The sequence below is a fragment of the Tubulanus polymorphus genome, chromosome 1 (assembly GCF_964204645.1).
Source record: "Tubulanus polymorphus chromosome 1, tnTubPoly1.2, whole genome shotgun sequence".
Taxonomy (NCBI): domain Eukaryota; kingdom Metazoa; phylum Nemertea; class Palaeonemertea; order Tubulaniformes; family Tubulanidae; genus Tubulanus; species Tubulanus polymorphus.
This window is the reverse complement of record NC_134025.1, coordinates 1,474,983-1,499,317: the sequence shown is the minus strand read 5'-3', so window position 1 is coordinate 1,499,317 and position 24,335 is coordinate 1,474,983. Positions and strand designations below refer to the sequence as shown.

The 24,335-nt window shown below is 39.8% G+C and overlaps 1 protein-coding gene across 3 annotated transcripts in view; it reads right to left on the bottom strand.

Annotated features, from left to right (window-relative positions):
* Window positions 1-207: 207 nt before the first annotated feature.
* LOC141899595 (1-phosphatidylinositol 4,5-bisphosphate phosphodiesterase beta-4-like) overlaps window positions 208-24,335 on the bottom strand; it is a 32,963-nt gene continuing 8,835 nt past the window's right edge. The window contains exons 5-33 of one of the 3 annotated variants that reach the window (XM_074785998.1): window positions 22,981-23,121; window positions 22,816-22,895; window positions 22,283-22,336; window positions 21,329-21,410; window positions 19,723-19,823; window positions 19,428-19,482; window positions 15,462-15,570; window positions 14,999-15,209; window positions 14,555-14,648; window positions 14,402-14,481; window positions 14,124-14,208; window positions 13,283-13,373; window positions 13,094-13,207; window positions 12,097-12,335; window positions 11,469-11,622; window positions 10,494-10,578; window positions 9,627-9,699; window positions 9,435-9,538; window positions 9,200-9,302; window positions 8,794-8,958; window positions 8,313-8,412; window positions 8,136-8,240; window positions 7,277-7,513; window positions 6,965-7,196; window positions 5,956-6,207; window positions 5,557-5,658; window positions 5,076-5,220; window positions 4,234-4,264; window positions 208-3,725 (exon numbers count right to left, since the gene is read on the bottom strand). In XM_074785998.1, coding sequence (XP_074642099.1) covers window positions 4,235-4,264; window positions 5,076-5,220; window positions 5,557-5,658; window positions 5,956-6,207; window positions 6,965-7,196; window positions 7,277-7,513; window positions 8,136-8,240; window positions 8,313-8,412; window positions 8,794-8,958; window positions 9,200-9,302; window positions 9,435-9,538; window positions 9,627-9,699; window positions 10,494-10,578; window positions 11,469-11,622; window positions 12,097-12,335; window positions 13,094-13,207; window positions 13,283-13,373; window positions 14,124-14,208; window positions 14,402-14,481; window positions 14,555-14,648; window positions 14,999-15,209; window positions 15,462-15,570; window positions 19,428-19,482; window positions 19,723-19,823; window positions 21,329-21,410; window positions 22,283-22,336; window positions 22,816-22,895; window positions 22,981-23,121 — 3,423 coding nt within the window. In that variant the 3' untranslated portion in view covers window positions 208-3,725; window position 4,234. The remainder of the gene's footprint in view (window positions 3,726-4,233; window positions 4,265-5,075; window positions 5,221-5,556; window positions 5,659-5,955; window positions 6,208-6,964; window positions 7,197-7,276; window positions 7,514-8,135; window positions 8,241-8,312; window positions 8,413-8,793; window positions 8,959-9,199; window positions 9,303-9,434; window positions 9,539-9,626; window positions 9,700-10,493; window positions 10,579-11,468; window positions 11,623-12,096; window positions 12,336-13,093; window positions 13,208-13,282; window positions 13,374-14,123; window positions 14,209-14,401; window positions 14,482-14,554; window positions 14,649-14,998; window positions 15,210-15,461; window positions 15,571-19,427; window positions 19,483-19,722; window positions 19,824-21,328; window positions 21,411-22,282; window positions 22,337-22,815; window positions 22,896-22,980; window positions 23,122-24,335) is intronic. The other 2 variants (XM_074785987.1, XM_074786007.1) reach the window with 2 other exon arrangements.

Below are 24,335 nucleotides of genomic sequence, written 5' to 3'. Positions count from 1 at the left end.
GATTCTAACAAAGATCTGTGATAAATGCTGTTTTTTTTTTTCAAGAAATAAAATGTATTTTTTGACTTAATTACGTCATGGTTTAGTTCAACACCGGCGCTACCCGGAACGGATACACACCTCGAATTCCTCCTCCGTGAGATCAACAAATAAATTTCCTTTTTTAAGAAACATCAAGAATGAAAGATTTATTTTCAACTCTATGATCAAATATACAATGAATAAAGACAAAGACAGGGAGAGGTGATAACACGTCATCACGCTAGATTACACAGTTTATACGTACGAGTCGAAAGGGCTTTAAATTCTCTAGAATGTCATATTAAAAACTGCCACTTCTAAAGACACTAAAGCTGAATTGAATCTGATATACAGTTAACTATCGGCTTCCATTATAAATCTCTTCCCAATACTTCAGTAGTTTACGGTACACATAGGTTTTAAAGCTGGCCGTTTTTATGTTAAAGCATCATATTGTAAACGTCAAATCAGTTACACAAATAAGAATTTATTAGAGCTTAGCTTGCATTAATCTAAACCTCTATAAATATGAATAAACCAGAACCTGTATTCACTCAATCATGATTATTATTTGGAAACTGTTTGAAATAGTGTTCACTTAACGCAGTAATAATATTTGGAGTGCTGTTTCGACCTTGACCCGCCGCTATTGACCTATACTGACCACTGTCCAACTCGGGACGATCAGATACTGACCAGCAATGGTCTCGCCCTGATCTATACTGTCCAGCTATAGACCCTCATTGACCAACGACCAGATACCGACCCATAATAACCAGCTATGGATCCTAATTGACCCATTCGGACCAGCTGGGGACCTCTCTGACATCTATGGTTCCTCGCTGTCCGGCTACGGACTCTCCACTGACCAGCTTTGACCCGTACTGTCCCTTCACTGCGGCTGGTCTATCAAACATCTCCAAATACTCTCTAAATAAGCTGAATTTTCCAGAAATTATGACTAGAATAAGAATCGGGTCAGTAGCGTTTAATCATCAACCAAAACTCATTCACAACAGAATAATAATAATCTTCTATATATAATAACAATAACATGATTGCTACTAACCCAACTATATACAATATAAGCATGTATCATTTCTGCGATAGAAAAGCACAATACAATTATAGATGAGAAACAAGGCAGTAAATATCGTAATCATGTTTGTAAATTAAATGTTGTAGTTTGCATAATGTATGCTTCGTTTAATGAACTAAATATAAAAATGGAAGATACGAGGATCGTAAACAGATTAACAAATCAACTGATTGTACTCCAACATTGAATCATATAAAACATCATAGAATCGACTAATAACAATGAGTGATTCCTGATTCAGTGAATTTCTTCCAAAATTTTACAGATCCATCGATACAAACTGTGGATCCAAATGATACAGTGGAACCTCACATAAAACTTATAACCTCAGTTATTCTGGAGAGTTCATCTATTGTAATGATATACAAACCGGATATAACGAACTATTGGTTTTAACAACAGATTTTCTGGCGCCCTGAAGTTCGTTGTAATGAGGTTCCACAAAAAATATCAGTTAAAACTAACAGGTTTTCAGGTACCATGATATTTGCTACATTTGAAATAAGTCATGAATATGTTAGACTTATTCAGACTGTTGTATTCAACTTAGCTTTAACTTCCAACACGGTTATGAAAATAATGAGATTGTAACTGTTTACATTTAGATTCATTAATAAAGGCTTCAAGCTACTATCAAATTCTATCAGAATATATATAAAGTATATGCTTAAAATCTGTACAAATTCAAAGATGTTTTTTTTTTGTTGATAAATTCAGTCTTGAACGTACACGGTTCATGCGATAGCCCTTTATATTATACGTATTGAGATCAGCTCATTGTTGTACAAGGTGAGTCATTATAGCAACCAAAATACTGAGATGCAAAAAATGAAATATCCAAGAAAAAATGAAGATCTCTGATATGTATCAAATGAACTGAAATCATTACATAAGAGATATGTCTAATTGTATGACAACAAACAGGTTTTACATACGTTGAGTATTGATTTACTCAAAGAGGCGTCTGAAGAGACCAAATCATATCTCTTTTTACTCTTATACGGTGAAATTCGCTTAGGCCTAAGTCGTCATGATGATGACTTATCCAAATAACGACTTAAGCTTAGTCAATTTAATTGGAAATACGAATTGAGACTAAACATAGAGAAGATGACTAAGTAATATGTGACGACTTATCCAAATGACGAATTACCGGTAAGCGAGTTTCACTGTACCACCTTGAGGTGAACTTCCAAATGTAAGTTAGTGTGGACCACTGCGGTCTGATAATATAGTGAACCATTTGTAGAGCACCCGGTAGGCGTAGCGCGGGCCTAGTTCCGAGATGGTCGACATTGTGATATACGTCAAGTCGAACTCGAGTGCTTTTGATAATTGTCCGGTCGAGACTCTGACGTTCACACCTCGGTGTCAGACACGACAATACGCGAGATAGTTGGCAAAAGAAACCGGACTAAAAACATAAACATAAGAAGACAAATGAACAATAATCATGTATCGTATAATACATTACAGCACCTGTTCAAAAAGAAAGCACTCTTTTATTTTTAGTAGTTTGATATTTTAGCAGTGTCCACTTCATCGTGCTCGTTGTGCCATCTACTGGCAAACCAGTTGAACTACCTGTACATCCTCTAACACGAGGATTTTCCGCGGTGGTGGCTTCCACAAAACCAAAATTAAAATCTTACAAAATATAAAATAATCATCATACCAAACCACATTCGCTATCAATAACGCGCTTTTATGAAAAAAAAAAAAACCAATTCTTTGCAGCGAAAAATTACATTCCTCTGAAATTAGTAACGTACGATATAGAATGGAAATCATTCTAAATCATCGTACATTTTCAGGGAAATGTAAGATCGTCTTTCGCGAAAAATCAACATTAAATAAATTCTTAAATAAAACAAAACACAACACTGACAAAATTTTGGAACTTATAATAATGAATGAATGAATGAATGAATGAGCTACAAAAGTTTCATGAATAGTTCATCATCCTGCATTAGACATTAGATAATGATATCCTGTTAGCTGTACAGAGCTTACTTTAAACAAACAATTTCTCTCTTCGTAATTAACAACATAATTATCTAATCATTAATTAAAAACTACAAACTATTTTTAGACTGTACAATTATAGCTATATATTTCTATATACATTATTATCAATATTTTCTGGTTAAAATACATTCGAACCTGACAAACCAAACAATATTATCATAATTGGACCCTTTTCAAAACCGGTCACAACAATCCTAGATGATATACCTCCTCCCCCTATAACATGAAATGAAACTTACAGTAGACTACGCATTTGCCTCGGATCTCGTGGATCTTTGAGGTGGCAATTGAATTCCGGAGCAGTCGGAGCAGACAATGGGTCATCGGGCAAACAGAGTCCGGGTACGTGATAATCTGAGGCAATCAGCTCTGTAGCAAACAGAGTCTGAGGCAATCTGCTCCGTGGTAAGCGCACAGTCTACTGTATGATGACAGAGTATTTGATGATTCGGTATTTGGTTTGACAATCGGATGTAAAAGGAATAATCATTACTATATATTTTATGTTTTATATAACAGTTTCCGGCTTCGCTGCAAGTTTCGCTTCTTCGTGACAAAGATAAACCATTTCCTGTTCCTAAAATAATACAAATCATAAACAATTAGTAGAAGATCACGTTTTAGTTTCCTCACCCCCCCCCCCTCATTTATACAGGACTGATTTCACAGGTGAATTCACGATCACGAAAAACACAAACAGATGTTAGTATTTAAATCAATGAAATCGGTGATGAAGGTTTCATAATATAATGTGGTTAAAAACAATAAAATGTGCTGCTATATACATGTACACTATACGATATGTGTACATGTACAGGTATTTAGGATCTGATGTTAATATAGGTATAGGTATGAAGTCGATTACTTCAGGATTTCGTAATTTTTTCAACTTTTTTCTAATTTCTATTGATTTCACAAATTGTACCTGCGTCTGATTTTGGGTACTGTGCGCGAGGAAGGTAAAATGGCTACACATAAATACACAGTTAGTTCGTTGTTAGATTGAGGAGATATTTATATCGAATCTCACGTAAAACTATCATTAAATTGTTAGTAGTAAATAATTCATTTTTTTCTAATCTCACCTCAACATTCAACACTTAAATCTAATGTTCCCTAAAAACAAGCAATACAAAAAGGTCCCTTCTATTTATACATGTAACTACTACAAACAAAGTGATCTGTACTAAACATGCTTAAAACAATAATTCACAGTAGTAACATAGTTATCAATCTGCAGCATGAACCCAGCCTGGAACCAGCACCACTGCACTACTCTCAGCCTGGAACCTACAACACTGCACCCCTCTACCCCTCTAAGCCTGCACTCTGAACCCCTCTCAGCCTGCACTCTGCACCCTCTCAGTCTGCACTCTGCACCCTCTCAGCCTGCACTCTCCTGCACCCCTCTCAGCCTGCACGCTCCTGCACCCCTCTCAGCCTGCACTCTTCACCCTCTAAGCCTGCACTCTGAACCCCTCTCAGCCTGCACTCTGCACCCTCTCAGCCTGCAGTCTTGCAATCTCTCAGCCTGGACTCTCCTGCACCCTCTCAGCCTGCTCTGTGCACCCTCTCAGCCTGCACTCTCCTGCACCCCTCTCAGCCTGCTCTGTGCACCCTCTCAGCCTGCACTCTGCAATCTCTCAGCCTGGACTCTCCTGCACCCTCTCAGCCTGCTCTGTGCACCCTCTCAGCCTAGAACCTACACCTCTCAGACATTCTATACTTTATCACCCCAATTTATGATCGTCCACACTTGTGATCAGAACTTCAATGGGACAGTGTGATGGTTCAGTGTGATGGTTCATGGTAGCAGATTGATACCTGCTTAGACTAACTACTAATGCATTCAGTTTGGGCTGTCTCAGTTTTATGAGTCTCGAGTATTTAATTGAATTCTCTGCATAAAGCGGATGTTATAATTTACCTGTTCGATAGATTTGTGTAATGTTTCAGTTTGTTCAGCGTGAACTTTATTTAATTGTTCCTCTTGTCGCGCGTGTTTCTTTATGTGACGTTTTCTTTCTTCGATAAATTTCTTCGTATTATTCTCGTTTAATTCTCGTATCCGTCTGCAGTGAAAAAACTGACATCACAATCCAGTTCAAGCCGGTTCCGTTACAGAGTATAGGGTTTTATTATGCATGTATCACAAGCAAAACTATGCATACAATACGTTCATAGGGCGAATCTATGGTCATCCTCATAGATAAGTGCATACCTCATAACTGACCCCAAACTGATTAAAAATGAACAGGGCTCAGTTCCACAGTCATGATTAGTGGTCTTAGATTATAAGATCGGCTATAGGACAAAGATGTCTCTGGCTGGTATTAAATGCCAAGCGATGACTCTCTTCGGGTCGACACTTTTTCAGATTTACAAATATCACTCCCATTGAAACTAACCTGTCTCTTTCAGCTTTATTTTTAATTGATTTATCATTCATAACGGTTTTACTGGCCTCAATCGACTGTTTCGCTTGTTGAGCTTTCAAATCTTTCATCTCCCTAAAACATCAATTAAAACAATATCTAGTGTGACCGCTGTGAAAAGCCTGATTTATATGTGAAATCAGTCTTAGGCTAAAAAAAATTGATACCTTGTTTCTCCGCTTTGCTGAGCTTAAATGTTGACCCGGCCGGCCGTCTATCTACCCTATACATTACTTTTTTTAAAATCGTGATCAATTTAACCATACCAGACCCGGCCGCTATAGAAATGAACTGTTTACAAATTTTATCATATTTTACAAAAATGACCCGGTCGCTGCGGAGAAACAAGGTATCATTTTTGTTTAGCCTTACTTGTCCTGTCTTAGATCCAACTCTTTCAGCTGATTCGTCTGTGCATCTTTCATGAGTTGTTTGAGTAAATCAGCTTGTTGACTCGTCTGTTCTTTACGCATCGAATGCTCTTCGGTCATGTGTCTATTCACTAAACCCGACCACTCATTAGTTTGATCAGACACGATCTCTTTCACTTTTTCTCGATGTTGATTCACTAATGTTTGCACTTTCTCTTCGGTTTCTGATTTGATCTCGTTACACGAACGTTCGCTGGAAAATATTCAAACAAATTATGAAATTCATTTCATCGTTCATAATTTACTGCTAATTGTAAAATTGTCTACGAGGACATTCATTCATTCATTCATTCATTCATTCATTCATTCATTCATTCATTCATTCATTCATTCATTCATAAAGTACGCAGGCATTCATAGGTGAACATATTGGCAATTTCTCCCTGTGTCTAGCAAGTTAAGTCGATTTCTCCATACCAGTACATATATTAAGTCAAGTCGTCACATCTCTATTTCTAATGCCAATTAATATTTCCCATTCAATATTAGTCATTTATATAATGATGGATTATAACAATGATGACTTAAGCGAGTTCCACTGCTTAAGCCGGGTGTAGGTCGACCTTGCGACGCGACGCGATCGTCGCGTTGCGTCACAAGTGGGGACGCAAGTCGGGTGCGACGCGATTGTCAGCGACTCTGTGCGACTAGTTGCTCCCAGTCGCAAGAGCTCGTAGATCGGTTGCGACGGTCGCGTCGCGTCGCAGAAAATAGAACATGTGCGACTCATTGCGACTGGCGTCGCTGGCAGTCGCAACCCGTCGCTGGCAGTCGCAAGGTAGCGTAGGTCGGTTGGTCGTTGCGAGGCGATCGTCGCTGGCGGTCGCAGTGAATTGCGTTGCAGTGAGTCGCAAGGCCGACTTACGCCCGGCTTTAAAGTTGCACACACAGGGAGGAGGGGAGGGGGATACACGTACTGTACTTAGTGAAGCCATATTACGCAATATTACCCTTTCTTTTTGATTGCTTTCATCAGTGTTTTTTCCTGTATATCTTTCTCTTTGTCGTGCAGCGCGCTGAGTTTATCTACGATCATGCAGTGCTGTTTCTGCATACAGATCTTCTCTTTATTGTGACGTTTTTTCAACATTTCTAAATCTTTCTGTTGTTTCTTGAGCAGTTTAACGAACGTCTTTTCAGTTTTCAGTAACTCAGGCGTTATAGGATCGAACAGTTCTTCTTCTACAAAACAAGGACAAACTAATAATCAATCAAAGCCCCGCGATTTCTACATTACATACTAAATTTGACTGGAAATTCACCTTTCTTTTCATCTTTCTTGGCATTAGGAGTTGTAGTAATAGTAGTCGATGTATTATTAACCGCTGCTACTGCGTTTTGACCGACTGTACTGTTCTGTTTTTGCGCCTGTTTTTTATCGACTTTCTTCTCTTTACCGGTTATAACCTGCGGAACGTCATCGATATCGATTCCCATCTCCTGCATCTGTTTCGCGCGTTTTTCCGCTGTTATCGGTGCAGTTATCGCATCCACAAAATCTACAAATCATAGAAGACAAACGTCAGATATTGACAAAGATGGATTGTGACCGTAATGAAGTTAGTAAATGAGTTTGCTTGGTGAATTGTCAGCGACTAAATACAACGCTTGCTGCCTCATCTAAATACTGCTGGTTACAACTGTATGTTAATGATTACACATTTAAGTGGTAATATAAAGTTTTGTGTCTGGAATGTTCTTATTTCCTTTTCTTCCTGAAATGTCAAGTAGAAATGTGACATAACAGGTGTGGATTGAGACTGTATTGTGGGCACAACCACGAGTGCCTTTTTTCCATGGCTGCTTTGTGCCATCTTTCAGAATAGATTACAATATAACCTAAGTTAACTACACCCCAGGATCTAGTTCGACAATCGTGACTCTGAGTTAAAATTAGTTCATTTTCAATGTTTTAACTCAGTCAAATCAAAGTCAAATCTTAACTCACGACTGTGGAACTGGGCCCAGAAAGCTGCTGTAAGTGTTAGTTCAGAGGAATGGAGAATAAATAGAGGATGTTATGTTTCTGTTGGTACTATGTTTGGGAGTGAACCCTGGATCAGATGATTGAGATGAGTGAACCCTGGATCGGCCAGTGATTGAAGCATCTGAATGACTTACCCTCGAAGCCGTCCGGAACGTAAGTTTTCAGTATAATTCGACAGAAGACCGTTGGAAGAGAAAGTGGAAAATTGCCTTCTGTCCGTAGCGATATATGTCTATAACCTACACACAAAATAATCAGTGACATATACACTCATACATGTAGAGACTATTGGTAAAGCACAAGATATTTACCTGCTTGTAACCCGTCTAATGGTAATATACGTTGACCGATTAGTTTACCTGTTTCTTCATAAACAGCTATTCGTAATACAGCAAGATCGGGTAATACTACCTACAAATACGCAGATATATTACAGATTTAGCGGAACTCTGAGTCTACTGTTTCACGTACGTAGAATACACGCAAACACTAATGAATCAGCTCGGTGGCTGTTCGTTAACTATGTATGTTTCAACCCTTCTCATTTTATATACAGCATGAAACCAAACTATCATGAACTGAAGCTGAAAGAAGCTGATCGTCAAATTTAAAATTGTGTTTTCAAACTGTATCTCATAATTTTGTAACCATCTTCAGGAATACTGTCAGTATTCCTGAAGATGAAAATTAGGAAATAGTCGAAACTTTGGTCTCGGATTTTATAATATTTTCACCCCCCACGTAGTAAAAGAAGAGAACAATTAGATACAAACATAATGAAAGATTTTTTACCTTTCTAAATACAAAAGCTTCTTCGTTGTAAACCGGGTTTAAACCGTTATTCGGCACGACTCGAGTTCGGAATTCCTTCCTGATTGTATCCGTAGGTAACCCGTACATATCTACCTCGACGTATGTCCCGATTTTCTTATCGGATAAAAACTGACCAGAGATCACCTGAAAATACGACAACAAATCAGTCGGATACCGGCACAGTCAGGTCGGATACCGGCACCGTCAGTCGGATACCGGCACAGTCAGTCGGATACCGGCACAGCCAGTCTGATACCGGCACCGTCAGTCGGATACCGGCACAGTCAGTCGGATACCGTTGTTAAGATGAGCCAATAAAACACCACACATAAATAGCCATAAGAATTAGTGACGCTTCATGGACATTCGAGAGGCAATAACTAACCTGAACTGAGCACGTTCCAGCAATAACGCCATCTACTGGACTTTCTGAGAATGGATCAAACGTACGATCTGGACGTCTCATAAAATCCGGTTTTAACAAATACCTAAAACAGAATAACAATAACATATCAAACCTTAAATCTGACGCGTAAATATTCTACTACAAATTATATCAGATAACTGTGAAACTGGGTTCCTGGGTTCCACAGGCCGAGTGGTATATATTCAATACGTACCCACAATTACCATTATATTCAAATTTGCCCTGATTTAGCTGCATGGCGATATCTGGAGTTTGGAAGTTCAACGCGACCATCTGACAACCAGCGTTCCAGAAAATCTATAATAGATTAACGAACCGATATAAACACCTTCATTGATCTACAAAACAGACACTTTGTCGAGGGATTGATTTCAGATGAACTCACCTGAGGCATATAGTTACTGGAGTCAACACGACCGCCTTTAGGATAAATTCTGCTCATCTGACGTTTGTTATAACTGTTTTTATTACGGTTAAGGTTTGTATGATATAATGATTGAATACTGTATACATGCTTGTGTTCTAGACATGCTTTTGTTCTCGTGCGATATTGAATACGATAACATGCAGTTCATTCCACATACAATAAACAAAATAACATTTGACGAAGTTTATGAAAATAAAGCGATGAATAAAAAGGGAAGCGTTCATTAAGTACGTTGAGAACTACAAGTTGTAGCTTTGACCAAAAAGTGAAAAGCGTGATTGATCTACGTATTGTAGCTACCAGTAGGTAGATCTATGTATTGTAGCTAGGTAGCTATTTGCATAAAGTTTAGTGTTCTTTATGATTGACTTATAGTAATATTTCTAGTGATGAAGCTATCAATAACTTCAATATACGATGGTCTTACTGTCGTTTACAGTAGATTCCACTCGAGTCTGATCTTTTTGGATCATGGAAATTTTTCTGGTTTTAGTTTCAAAATGATATTCAAGGTCAGAATGACATTTCAACAAACAGCAGAGTTAAACCGTTATCTCTGAAATCAATCTGATCTGACTCGTCGTGCACTGCTATATGATGTGTATGTTTTATGAGTAACATCAAATGATTTAATTTTTTGGTTTTTTCCCCGGATAATCGTAATTGTATGTGTACACATAACAAAGGAAGTTATCCTCCAAAAACACAAGCTATGACTGTCTGAATTCGATTCGACTTTATTTTTTGTATACTCAATGAACGTTCCCTATTAAAGCGTTTGCGAATAATTGCGAGAGTGAAGTGAATATAAACAGAGAAGGATACGCCGCGAAATCTACGGAAGAGTTTTTCAATAAACCGAGTGCAGTCGATTCATTGAACGATGACATGTGAAAATGACAATTCACCGCTGGAAAAACATGCGCAAATAATAAAAAACATTCACCGAATAATCATGCAAAACATAGATGAAAAACGTGCACAAAATTAACAATCGAGATAAGTATCGCTCTCGATATCCGCCGGATCTGACGGAGAAAGGTTTCACGAGAAATTTCACTTTATCTCGACTGTTTTAAAAAGCAAAAATATCGTGCTGAAAACAAATAGACGAAACTTAAAACGGATTTCCGAGAAATTTCCGCGTAAAACTTGAGGAGTGAATATTCAATGAAAATACATGCAAACACCAGACCGACTTAGAATCAAATCAAATTGATTCAATTCAAAACCAAATGAGTTAAAATACAACATCGATGCGTGCAGAATACAACATGCTGCTATTACTGATTATATCAATGTTATGGTTGGATACTTGACAAATTCGATCGCTTGAGTTTTCATATAACCCAAACCGGTTGATTCAGAGAATGACGACATGTTATAATGAATATTACGTTCTGCAAATGAAATATACCCGATCTATAGATTAGTATCAGTGAAACAACTGAGTTCTGCATTGAAAGTTACATAAAGGCAATAAGTTGTTTGATGTTTCCAGTTCACTCATTAATAACACGCAGCCCAGACTACCTGATATCTTTACTATAGTAGTTTTCACAAAAATTGACAGTTATTTTGATATCCAAAATAGTAGTTTAATCGAAAATAAACTGGAAACATGATTTTATGATTTTATGGGAGTGTTAACCTCTTGGGCAGTAGAAACTACTCTCAACTAGAAGCCGTAGTCAGGTCTGATTAGAGTTCTGGTCTAGAATTATGACTTGTTCCATACAGTTAGGGTTTTTAAGGTCTAACTCCGGAGTAATTCGACAACTAAAGCCCTAGGAGACTGACCTTCAGCAACATCAAAACCTTGGAATTTCACGGGTTGAGCATAGTTGACTAGAGATGATAAATAAGGATGGATATTTGTCGTGGCTCCCGTATATCGATATGTAGACATAAGAGCTGCTTCTTCATCTGCTGATAACATCGAAGATGTGTTAATCTGAAAATATAATCATTATCTACACAACATGTGAGACTTAGTTCTATTCATTCATCTCAGAGACCAGAGTTAGTATCAAATCATTCTGAGTTCATATATCTGAATGATGTCATTTCAGTTGAACCCTCGTAGAATGTGGAACAGTTGAACTGTAATGAAGTAGAGCTACTGAAGGTTTGAATCTACTCTACTCTACAAGAGTAACTCTACTGTCTTGTGTTTGAAGAGCTATTCAATCAATAAGCCTAACTTTTTTCATCAGCAAATGACCAGTAGTTGAAGGTCATGAATAAGGACCCAATTCCACGAGAGATAAGTGAAATGAACTAATTCTAACTCTGAGTTGAAACTAACTCAGAACTGTGGAAATGGGTGCAGCTATACCTCAAATGGTTGATACTTGAGTTCACTGATAGGGTTTAAGCAAAAATTAGTCCATTTAACCAAACGCAAAAGATCATAAATATTGTTTACCATAGCCTCGAGGAGATCATCTTTATCAATGCCGTTTTTTATTTCTTTAGCTGCTGCCAGTTTCATACTCATTTTCTTAGCGATTTCCTGCGTGGTCGGATCAGTCGAGTCGCTGCTGTCGTCTTTCTCCGGGTGCGGATTATTATCCTCGTCCTGAAGCGGAATCGTCGGATCGACATCTGCGGACCAAATAGAAAACGACTGTTGTTCACCAGCGCAAGATTCGTGATGTCGGAATACTGTGGAAAAATTACCGGGTGCAGTTAGCGAATGATAGGTGCATGTTATGAAAAAAACCAAAACGACCGTTAGCAAGAAATCATAAAACAATAACCACATAATGAAACGAATAGAAAATGAAGCTAAATTCTCAGCAGATTAACAAAGATTTTAGTGTGTGTGTGCGTTCAGTCAGTTTAAAGATCTCAGTTTTAAGTTTTTAGTAAACCAGCTGAGGTAAATAGTTAATAGTAATTACAAACGTGAGTTTTAGTTTAAACACGAACCAAATGAGTCAAAATGGAGAACTATAGTTTGAACGGTAGACTTAGCGCTTGTCCGGCTCTGGCAAGTGAATTCTCACACAGTCGGAGCAAGGATGAATCATCATCATCACGTAAATTGGGGAAGCAAAATTCCAAATATTGTGACAGTAGGATTAGTGATAATCTGAGTCAATTAGCTCCTTGACAAGCGCGGCCTACTGTAGTACAGTCAAACTGGTTGAAGTCATTTTTGTGATAATCATTTTATTGATGACTTATCCAAATGACGATTTACACTTTGTAAATTGAATTGAAAATACAAATTGAGACTCATAATAGAAACAACTTCAGTAACGGGACAAACTCTAAAATGACAACAAGTTTGACTGTTTGAATGATACCGGTTTCATCAAGTTGTAATCAAGATTATGTGCATCGCCATGAGAACTACCTAAAAATACACCCTAAAAACTTAAACTTCGGTGTTTGAAACTAGAAACAGAACTTCATACCATTCAACGGTCCATCTTCACCATCGACTACTACAGCTGGATCTGAATCATCTGTACCTGTATTCTCATCTTCATTCTCTACTTCCTGACCTTCTAAAAACATCTCCATTTGTCCTGAAACCAATTAAAATCAGATTTGATTTCATCGAATAAACTTTGAATAGAACGCTAACTACTGGTGATACGTACGTTTTTCAACTTCAGGTTTTAATCTCTTATTTTTAATTAATATTTTCCTCTTTAATTGATTAGGTGAAGGAAGAGGTACTCCTGGTTCCAACTGAAAAACAAAAAACAACATCAAAAATCATTCTCTTAAACCAGAAACCGAATTCATTACGCTATCAAAGGATTACAAATCATTGCGACCAGGTTTGAAATATGACTCATGAGCTCATTGGAAATTAGCTTGTTTCAACGCTAAATTCAAAGTGGAAGCAGGGTCGGAATCATTCAACCAATTTTGCTCAGTTGTTAAGATACGTTTTCGAGGGTGATTCAAACAATGGTGCAGTTTACAATCAACAATCAATCATTAATCAATCGGCACAGATTACGGATGATGCTGCCTTTGATAATCAACTGGATTCATTCAGTGCCTCGAAATATAGTCAAGTGTAACGTATAAACAATAGCAACTCATAGTGACAGTAACTACACTAATATCAGTGTACGTTAAATACAACAGAGTAAAAACTCAATATACCGCGCTACTGCACCAAGATGAAGGGCAGAATGGGGTCTGAAACATAATTTTGAAAGATTTGTTGTATTATCGAGGGGAGCTTCGATGATTAAAACAAAGCAACATTTACCAGCGGGAGACAACAGCAGCGGCGGTAGAAAATTATACCGAATATCAGAACAAAATTCCACAGTCAAATCAAATGATAGAAAATCGTTGGAAGCAAGTGCAAGATTAGTAGAAATATATATGAAACAGGGCTGAATAAACGTAATATATAATTGAAGACACCGTTAAATCATTGAAATTAGATATCGATAGAATAGTGAAATATATCATACTTACAGAAACAGTTTCTATTGATTCTTTCAGTAATAAATCACCGAGTACTTGTTCACAATATTGCGCTATTTTATACTGCTGTGGTTTACTAGAGAAAATAGATCATTTATCAGTTCACAATCGATGTTATCAAACTTGATTATGTCGTCATAACATTACTGACTTTATCTCCATTTTAAAGGAGCCCCAATTTGTATTTTCAATTTGCTCATCCCAACTACAATAACTTAAATGAATTCTACCCATTCAGGGATATGATCCGACTCTTTATACACACTTACCTACAATGATTCTCGAATGATAAAATGATAGGACTATCTGATGTGACGAAGGCTGTATCTCTTATGGCATATATTACATCCTACAAATTAAATCATACGCATTTGTAACAGATAAACCGAATCATTTAAACCCTCAATATGAATTTCACTTACTCTAAACAAAATATCTGTACACATAGCCTTTCCATGAGTTATTATAGGTTCTTGGTCATCAAGCTTTCCATCCCAACAATCTAACTCAACGCATCTGAAAATACAGATTTAATAGCTGACTGACCACATAGTTTTAACTGACCACTCAGCTGACCACCACATAGTTCAAACTGACCACTCAGCTGACCTTAAAAGTTCCAAATGACCATTCAGCTGACCACATAGTTAAAACTGACCAGTCAGCTGACCTTAAAGTTTAAACTGACCAGATAATTCAAACTGACCACTCAGCTGACCTTAAAGTTTAAACTGATCATTCAACTGACCATATAGTTCAAACTGACCACTAGCTGAACTTCAAGTTTCAACTGACCACTCAGCTGACCATAGTTCAAACTGACCACTCAACAGACTGGCCAGTCTGGTTAATGAGATAAGACTTACCTACATCCTGCTAGTAAAACCTGTCTGTACATTTCTACAGATGATTTACCACCGAACTGACGACCGACTAGATACGTATTATGTGAAGAGTTGATATAATAATGTGATAATGGCTGATCCATATCCTGATAGACATCTAACCGGTCGAGGAAGACTGGAGCGTTTTCATCCGACATCAAATACCGACAAAATCCATCCACACTTAACCAACCTGTATTTATATATATATAGATAGATTAGATTCATTCCTAGATTAAAATCCACAATATACAAACTTCAAAGATGAAAAACGCAATTTGTTTATCAAGAATTAAAATCAAACTTAGACGACACAATGTTTCCCTTTAAAGAGACCATCGTCAATGTTGTGTTTTATAATTTATATTTTACTCTTGATAAATTTCCTTCTTAATCTTTTAAATTTCTATATATCTGGTTATGAAGGTGTTTGTAGGATAGATACCTTTCTGGGCGTAATCCGGATCAGTTTCATACGTATTGATGATTTGTAAAACTCGTTTTTCTTCGTAAAATGGAAACAGAATTTCATTCAATCTCGGGTCTCGTTGTCGCTTTAAATTTAAAGACAAACAATGAATCAGCGTAAATCAAATCAGGATTCAGTTTACAGTTATTCTACTTCCCACCCGCCTCTCTCCCACCCGCCTCTCTCCCACCCACCTCTCTGTCTCTCTCCCGCCTCTCTCTCACCTCTCTCAGTCTCTCTCCCACCTCTCAGTCTCTCTCTCCCACCTCTCTCTGTCTCTCTCCCACCTCTCTCCCACCTCTCTGTCTCTCTCTGTCTCTCTCCCACCTCTCTCTCTCTCTCTCAGTCTCTCTCCCACCCGCCTCTCTCCCACCTCTCTGTCTCTCTCCCGCCTCTCTCTCACCTCTCTCAGTCTCTCTCCCACCTCTCAGTCTCTCTCTCTCTCTCTCTCAGTCTCTCTCCCACCCGCCTCTCTCCCACCTCTCTGTCTCTCTCCCGCCTCTCTCTCACCTCTCTCAGTCTCTCTCCCACCTCTCAGTCTCTCTCCCACCTCTCAGTCTCTCTCCCACCTCTCTCCCACCTCTCTGTCTCTCTCCCACCTCTCAGTCTCTCTCTCCCACCTCTCTCTGTCTCTCACCCGCCTCTCAGTCTCTCTCTCCCACCTCTCTCTGTCTCTCTCCCACCTCTCTCCCACCTCTCTGTCTCTCTCTGTCTCTCTCCCACCTCTCTCTCTCTCTCTCAGTCTCTCTCCCACCCGCCTCTCTCCCACCTCTCTGTCTCTCTCCCGCCTCTCTCTCACCTCTCTCAGTCTCTCTCCCACCTCTCAGTCTCTCTCTCCCACCTCTCTCTGTCTCTCTCCCACCTCTCTCCCACCTCTCTGTCTCTCTCCCGCCTCTCTCAGTCTCTCTCCCGCCTCTCTCAGTCTCTCTCTGTCTCTCTCCCACCTCTCTGTCTCTTTCCCGCCTCTCTCAGTCTCTCTCTGTCTCTCTCCCACCTCTCTCCCACCTCTCTGTCTCTCTCCCGCCTCTCTCAGTCTCTCTCTCCCACCTCTCTCTGTCTCTCACCCGCCTCTCTCCCACCTCTCTGTCTCTCTCCCGCCTCTCTCAGTCTCTCTCCGCCTCTCTCCCACCTCTCTCTGTCTCTCACCCGCCTCTCTCCCACCTCTCTCTGTCTCTCTCCCGCCTCTCTCAGTCTCTCTCCGCCTCTCTCCCACCTCTCTCTGTCTCTCACCCGCCTTTCTCCCACCTCTTTCCCACCCGCCTCTCTCCCGCCTCTCTCTCTCTCTCCCGCCTCTCTCCCACCTCTCTCTGTTGGTTCTAGTGTCACAGTTGATATTTCACTCCAGAGATGAAGTTACTTAAACTTATGAGTGAAATTCATCAGATAATTGTGGAACAAAGTTGAGGTCAATAGAATTCTTAGATTGAGAAGTGGTTTCCTGGTCTTTGTTACCACGCCGGTACGGTCACCACTGGGATAGGGTTACCACTACAATAGGGTTACCAATCCGATAGGGTAACCACTAAAATAGCGATCTCCCATTGTAACGCTATGTAGTAAACTGGAATACTTCTTCCTACTCTTGTTACCATGGTAACAAAATAAAAGATTGTAGCTTTTAAGTAATGTATAAAAATGGACTGTACTAGAGTACAGGTAGATGGTAGCGCTAGAGTACAGGTAGATGGTAGCACTAGAGTACAGATAGATGGTAGCACTAGAGTACAGGTAGACGGTAGCACTAGAGTACAGGTAGATGGTAGCGCTAGAGTACAGGTAGATGGTAGCGCTAGAGTACAGGTAGATGGTAGCACTAGAGTACAGGTAGATGGTAGCGCTAGAGTACAGGTAGATGGTAGCGCTAGAGTACAGGTAGATGTTAGCACTAGAGTACAGGTAGACGGTAGCACTAGAGTACAGGTAGATGGTAGCGCTAGAGTACAGGTAGATGGTAGCACTAGAGTACAGGTAGACGGTAGCGCTAGAGTACGGGTAGATGGTAGCACTAGAGTACGGGTAGATGGTAGCACTAGAGTACAGGTAGATGGTAGCGCTAGAGTACAGGTAGATGGTAGCACTAGAGTACGGGTAGACGGTAGCGCTAGAGTACAGGTAGATGGTAGCGCTAGAGTACAGGTAGATGTTAGCACTAGAGTACAGGTAGACGGTAGCACTAGAGTACAGGTAGATGGTAGCGCTAGAGTACAGGTAGATGGTAGCGCTAGAGTACAGGTAGATGGTAGCACTAGAGTACAGGTAGATGGTAGCGCTAGAGTACAGGTAGATGGTAGCGCTAGAGTACAGGTAGATGTTAGCACTAGAGTACAGGTAGACGGTAGCACTAGAGTACAGGTAGATGGTAGCACTAGAGTACGGGTAGACGGTAGCGCTAGAGTACAGGTAGATGGTAGCGCTAGAGTACAGGTAGATGGTAGCACTAGAGTACAGGTAGATGGTAGCGCTAGAGTACAGGTAGATGGTAGCGCTAGAGTACAGGTAGATGGTAGCGCTAGAGTACAGGTAGATGGTAGCGCTAGAGTACAGGTAGATGTTAGCACTAGAGTACAGGTAGATGGTAGCACTAGAGTACAGGTAGATGTTAGCACTAGAGTACAGGTAGATGGTAGCGCTAGAGAACAGGTAGACGGTAGCGCTAGAGTACAGGTAGATGGTAGCACTAGAGTACAGGTAGATGGTAGCGCTAGAGTACAGGTAGATAGATGGTAGCACTAGAGTACAGGTAGATGGTAGCCCTAGAGTACAGGTAGACGGTAGCGCTAGAGTACAGGTAGATGGTAGCACTAGAGTACAGGTAGATGGTAGCACTAGAGTACAGGTAGACGGTAGCGCTAGAGTACGGGTAGATGGTAGCACTAGAGTACGGGTAGATGGTAGCACTAGAGTACAGGTAGATGGTAGCGCTAGAGTACAGGTAGATGGTAGCACTAGAGTACAGATAGATGGTAGCGCTAGAGTACAGGTAGATGGTAGCGCTAGAGTACAGGTAGATGGTAGCGCTAGAGTACAGGTAGACGGTAGCACTAGAGTACAGGTAGATGGTAGCGCTAGAGTACAGGTAGACGGTAGCACTAGAGTACAGGTAGACGGTAGCACTAGAGTACAGGTAGACGGTAGCACTAGAGTACAGGTAGATGGTAGCGCTAGAGTACAGGTAGATGGTAGCGCTAGAGTACAGGTAGATGGTAGCGCTAGAGTACAGGTAGATGGTAGCGCTAGAGTACAGGTAGATGGTAGCACTAGAGTACAGGTAGATGGTAGCACTAGAGTACAGGTAGATGGTAGCACTAGAGTACAGGTAGATGGTAGCGCTAGAGTACAGGTAGACGGTTGCGCTAGAGTACAGGTAGACGGTAGCGCTAGAGTACAGGTAGATGGTAGCGCTAGAGTACAGGTAGATGGTAGCGCTAGAGTACAGGTAGATGGTAGCACTAGAGTACAGGTAGATGGTAGCACTAGAGTACAGGTAGACGGTAGCGCTAGAGTACAGGTAGACGGTTGCACTAGAGTACAGGTAGACGGTAGCGCTAGAGTACAGGTAGATGGTAGCACTAGAGTACAGGTAGATGGTAGCGCTAGAGTACAGGTAGATGGTAGCACTAGAGTACAGGTAGATGGTAGCACTAGAGTACAGGTAGACGGTTGCACTAGAGTACAGGTAGATGGTAGCGCTAGAGTACAGGTAGATGGTAGCGCTAGAGTACAGGTAGATGGTAGCACTAGAGTACAGGTAGATGGTAGCACTAGAGTACAGGTAGATGGTAGCACTAGAGTACAGGTAGATGGTAGCACTAGAGTACAGGTAGATGGTAGCACTAGAGTACAGGTAGATGGTAGCACTAGAGTACAGGTAGAGAGTGCCACAGCCGACAGGAGAGACTGAGACGACACTAGAGTACAGGTCAAACAGGTCTAGATAATTACCTCATTAAAAAAGTCTATCAAAGTCGGCACTGTTACAAATGACTTATTCCTCGATCTAAAATTTAAAAAAAAACAAGTCACGTTTTTGATGGTTGATTATCAGAAATCTATTGCCGCAAAAACTGTTTTATTGATGTATGGTATGAGAGTGAGTGACGAATTGTGATTAAATCTGATCGATTGTTTGAGATTAGCAGCAGCAGCAGCAGCAGAATTCACACAATCCGCTGTAAATTGACTTTATAGATAATTGTGAAGTGAATTAAACGTCTAAGTCTCAGTGAAAGATACTTACATCTCTTTGAATAACTCCTCTATATCAGTGCGCGGACAGATTTTATGATAAAGCTCGTAAAACTTTTCAAATGTAAAACTGGTCGGTTCGATTTCGTCGTTCTGAAATTGAAAACATCGCAAGCTCTTTAGTGATTATAAACTTACTACTTATCATCATCAGGAGAGTTGGAGACCTGATCACAATCAGGAGAGTTGGAGACCTGATCACAATCAGGAGAGTTGGAAAACTGATCACAATCAAGAGATTTGGGTCTAATTGACGAAGAGTACTCGTAATATCATTACAGATCTGAGCAGTAACTTAACACGGCAAGTCTAAATACCCTGCATCTAGAAAATTATCATCACGATCAGAGAACTTGCATCCCCCAACCAGAATCCAGTTACATACATCTGACTCAATACAGTTTGAATTAGTTCATCTCCAAATATCATAACTGCAGAACTGCAATACAAGTTCCTGATCAATTCAATATCAGTTAATTGTACGAGACATTCAGAATCATGCAGTTGATCATAACAAACTTTGCAGCATATTGGAGACTGTATTGGAGACTGTATTGGAGGCTGTATTGGAGGCTGTATTGGAGGCTGTATTGGAGACTGTATTGGAGGCTGTATTGGAGGCTGTATTGGAGACTGTATTGGAGGCTGTATTGGAGGCTGTATTGGAGACTGTATTGGAGGCTGTATTGGAGACTGTATTGGAGGCTGTATTGGAGACTGTATTGGAGGCTGTATTGGAGGCTGTATTGGAGGCTGTATTGGAGACTGTATTGGAGGCTGTATTGGAGACTGTATTGGCACACTATCATGTTATGGTTTCATTACACAAAAAACGACACGCGAAAAGATCAAAGAGAAGAATCAGTGATAGACATCAATATTATCAAGTTAACACTGACAGAGAAGCTGACGTTGGATATTGGATTTATTGTAAGATGTTAAGAGAGAGCAGTGAGGTGTACGCATCACAGCACTGTCGAACACATCTACTCTACTCAACATACATTTCTATCAATTCACGTGTCAACAATCTCTTATTTATCTAATTCTATCTTAAGAGAGAAATCGATCAAAATTATAAGAATATGTTTGTATCTTTCGGATAGATAGAATGAAAGAGAACCAAGAGAACCAGGAGAACCAGCGAGTTGAATTCAATAATCAACCAGTAATATAGTCTCAAATTGAGGACCGGTCTAAAGTCATTTTTGATCCTACGACCAACCATACAACCATTTTAAGCCACTTAAGCCATAAGACTTAATACTTAAGCCATAACTCAGCCCAGGGCTAGCCATACATTCAAGATCTAAGACTATCAGTGTTCAAAAGTAAATTGAACAACTTAAGACTTGTCTTACGATCTGAGGCCATTTTGGGACTTAAAGCCTTCAGATGGACGCAAGAATATTGAATACTGTTGTTTATAGTACCAGCATATAATACACGATGTTGGGGCAATATTTACGGTATACGGATGGTAACACGAAGGTCTATTCAAATGAAGCTATCGTTTGCTGCTTAACATAGAAAGTTCTATTGATTTTAAGAAAGTGAAATCCAATATCGCAATAAGAGAGATGAGAGAAACGTTATACCTTTCCACTCGGTAAACCGAGGTCTTTCAAACATTGCATGATCATCTTTTCCGTTCTTCCAGACGCGAACGTACGAGAAACGCTAAAAATTAACAGAAATAACAATTCGATAAAAATTACGTAGTCCCAGAAATTTAAGAATAAACTGAATTTTTGAATTGTTCGATTGTTACGCGTGTTAACTGTGGGCGGAGGGCTAGAATTTCCAGGCATTTCAGTTTGTAAGGTACAGTTCCAGGGTTATGTTTATATTTTGTAAATAAATATAAACAATAGAAATTTAAAGTTTATGTTTCCATCAGAATCGGTATAGACAATAGAAAACAGCTATGTTTCAGTCGATGTTCAATATTTAGGGTTGATTTATGAAGCAATGTTTACAGAAGAGGCAGCGAGGAATCTGAAGTGAGAAAGAGGGATAATTCATATTGGACAAATATCAGCAGGAGTAGAGTGTTAGTGAGCTGATAGCTGCAGGCTGAAATCTTACAATTACATCACTGAACATATCACTGATATACAGAGGACCGGACGACTAAGATGGATAACAGTAGAACACTGTCTCACCATCGCAACCTTACATTCATACCAATAATTCATTATACCAGCATTATCTAGAACATTCATACTTTACAATTTAGAATGGACCAACAAGGGACAACACCTGTACTTAATTGGTACATTACATTTAAACATCCAATAAATTTAGACCAACCAAAAAGACTGATCCTGGTTATGCCATTTCACCACGCCGGTCCAGTAAAACCCTCAAAACGTGGACCATTGGCTTAATGGGCAGGTTTGAGGGTCCTCCCCCGAGATTTTGAAAAAAGATTGCTTTCAACGTATCTAACTATTGAACAATGTTTTGACTGCCCTTCATAAATATTCGATGCTATTCAATGCTATTAACGCCGCCTCGCGCTAGTGACAAATAAAACTCAATGAACGTACCTCCGCACGGGTATCTTTCCATTCAGATTCACTTGACAACATAGTTTCATCCAACTGAAAAAAAAGTATCATCAAAACGTCGTCAGTTTGAGTAGATCGTAGATTACTATGAAATGATGTTAGCGACGTAGAACGTTATCATTAAACCCTGAAGCTTTAGTCTACATCGACAAAAAAACCAACAACTTGCCGCCAACTAGAATACGCTTCAATTACTTCAACACGACAGGTTTCACAAATCAATGAACAAACTTTATTCGCACGTTAAAAGTTCATTAGACGTCGATTTCATATTCATAAATGTCGACAAAACCAGGCATCAGTTTTAGAGGAAAGCGAGATGTATGAGGAACTCCAAGCTTAATCCTCAATCCCTCTGCATCTCCCACTCTATACCTCTCTCTCCCTCTCTCCCTCTCTCCCTCTCTCCCTCCCTCCCTCCCTCCCTCCCTCCCACTCTCCCTCCCTCCCTCCCTCTCCCTCTCCCTCTATTCTCTGTCTCTTTCACTCTCCCTGTAATAGGTGATACGTACTGTTTTTTTAATTGTGTCATGGGACAGACATTGTTGGCTTTAAAGTTATGAGTAATCTTCCTTAAACCATCGATCCAAACCTAAAACGGTTCAATTTCAAACGCATTAAAATCATTAATCAATCAACAGTTTTAAATGAATGAATAAACGAATGAAATTTGATACCTTTGCAGTTTCAGCATTCTGAGCTATAAATCTAGTATAATTAATATTGACTAGATCTAAACCGCTACAAACTGTGATTGTCCGAGTATCTAAAGCACCAGTTCCAGGTCTCGACTCAATATCCGCTACGACCTTCGGATCCTGTACACAAATAAACAATTACATTTCTTGCATGAAATCTAACATTGAGAATTTTGGCTACTGACTTTGAAGGGTGAATCTAGGAAGAATGGAAGGTGGAGTTCAAAAGAAATGGGAATTCCTCGGATCAGTTGACAATCAGGTTGACAATCAGGTTCACGCTCGACGTAAGAGATTCAATAGTGAACTGAGAAATGTCACCTAGCAATGAACGTGATCAGTCGCAAACCAGCGTTTAGGTCAACTACTACATTAGATCGACAGGGTTTGGAGAATTTCTTTGGCTGGAACAGCGCCACTTAAGTACCCCTTTCTGTTGTACTAATGGTCGCAAGTCATCCCGGCAGAACTACTACAGTTTATCAATGATGACTTAAACGCCGGGATTTTCATTAATGACATCAATTTGTAGGAATAATGTGAAAGAAATCTAGCTACGAGTTTCTAGTGATTAAAACAGTATCGAAACAGATTCGTTACTGGTAGAAGAATTACAGGATTACAGGATTGAGTTTGTTCGAGCGATTACGCGACCGTTTCAATTATAACCGTATAGATCAGAGAAAATCAATAGGTCAATTACGACTGAGCTTTGAGCAGCACGGTCGGTGTCAGTCGACTGCGTGTCCGGTTCAATCTAAAACCCAGCGCTCACAAACTTACAGCGGATATTAAACACAAACTCGTAACATATTTAAAACGTTTTAATCGAATCAACTGAAGATGAAATACACACTGACTCATAGGACACGATAAAAGGAATGGTTGTCAGTGAGTTGTGGTCAGTATACGCTGATCGATACAGTAATACTGTGTGATGTCACGGTGTCAGGAATTTACCCCAGAGACAGCGCAGTTAGCTGCAGTTAGCTCTGTGTAATGCTGATAGGTTGTCAACTATTGATTCACTAACACAGTACAACTAGTAACTCTCTCCTGATATGTTCTGATAAGCTTCTGAGGTTACTGACGGATGGAGACTGCTGTTAACGCTGACCACCCAGTACTGGCGACCCCCCTACTGTTCGGTGTACATACCAGTGCACCCAGCACTGACCGCAGTAGCCTTACCCAGCACTGACCACAAGATGAGCACATTATACCCAGTACTGATCAGTATACATACCCCGTACTGACCAGTGTATATACCCCGTACTGACCAGTGTATATACCCAGTACTGACCAGTGTACATACCGAGTACTGACCAGTGTAC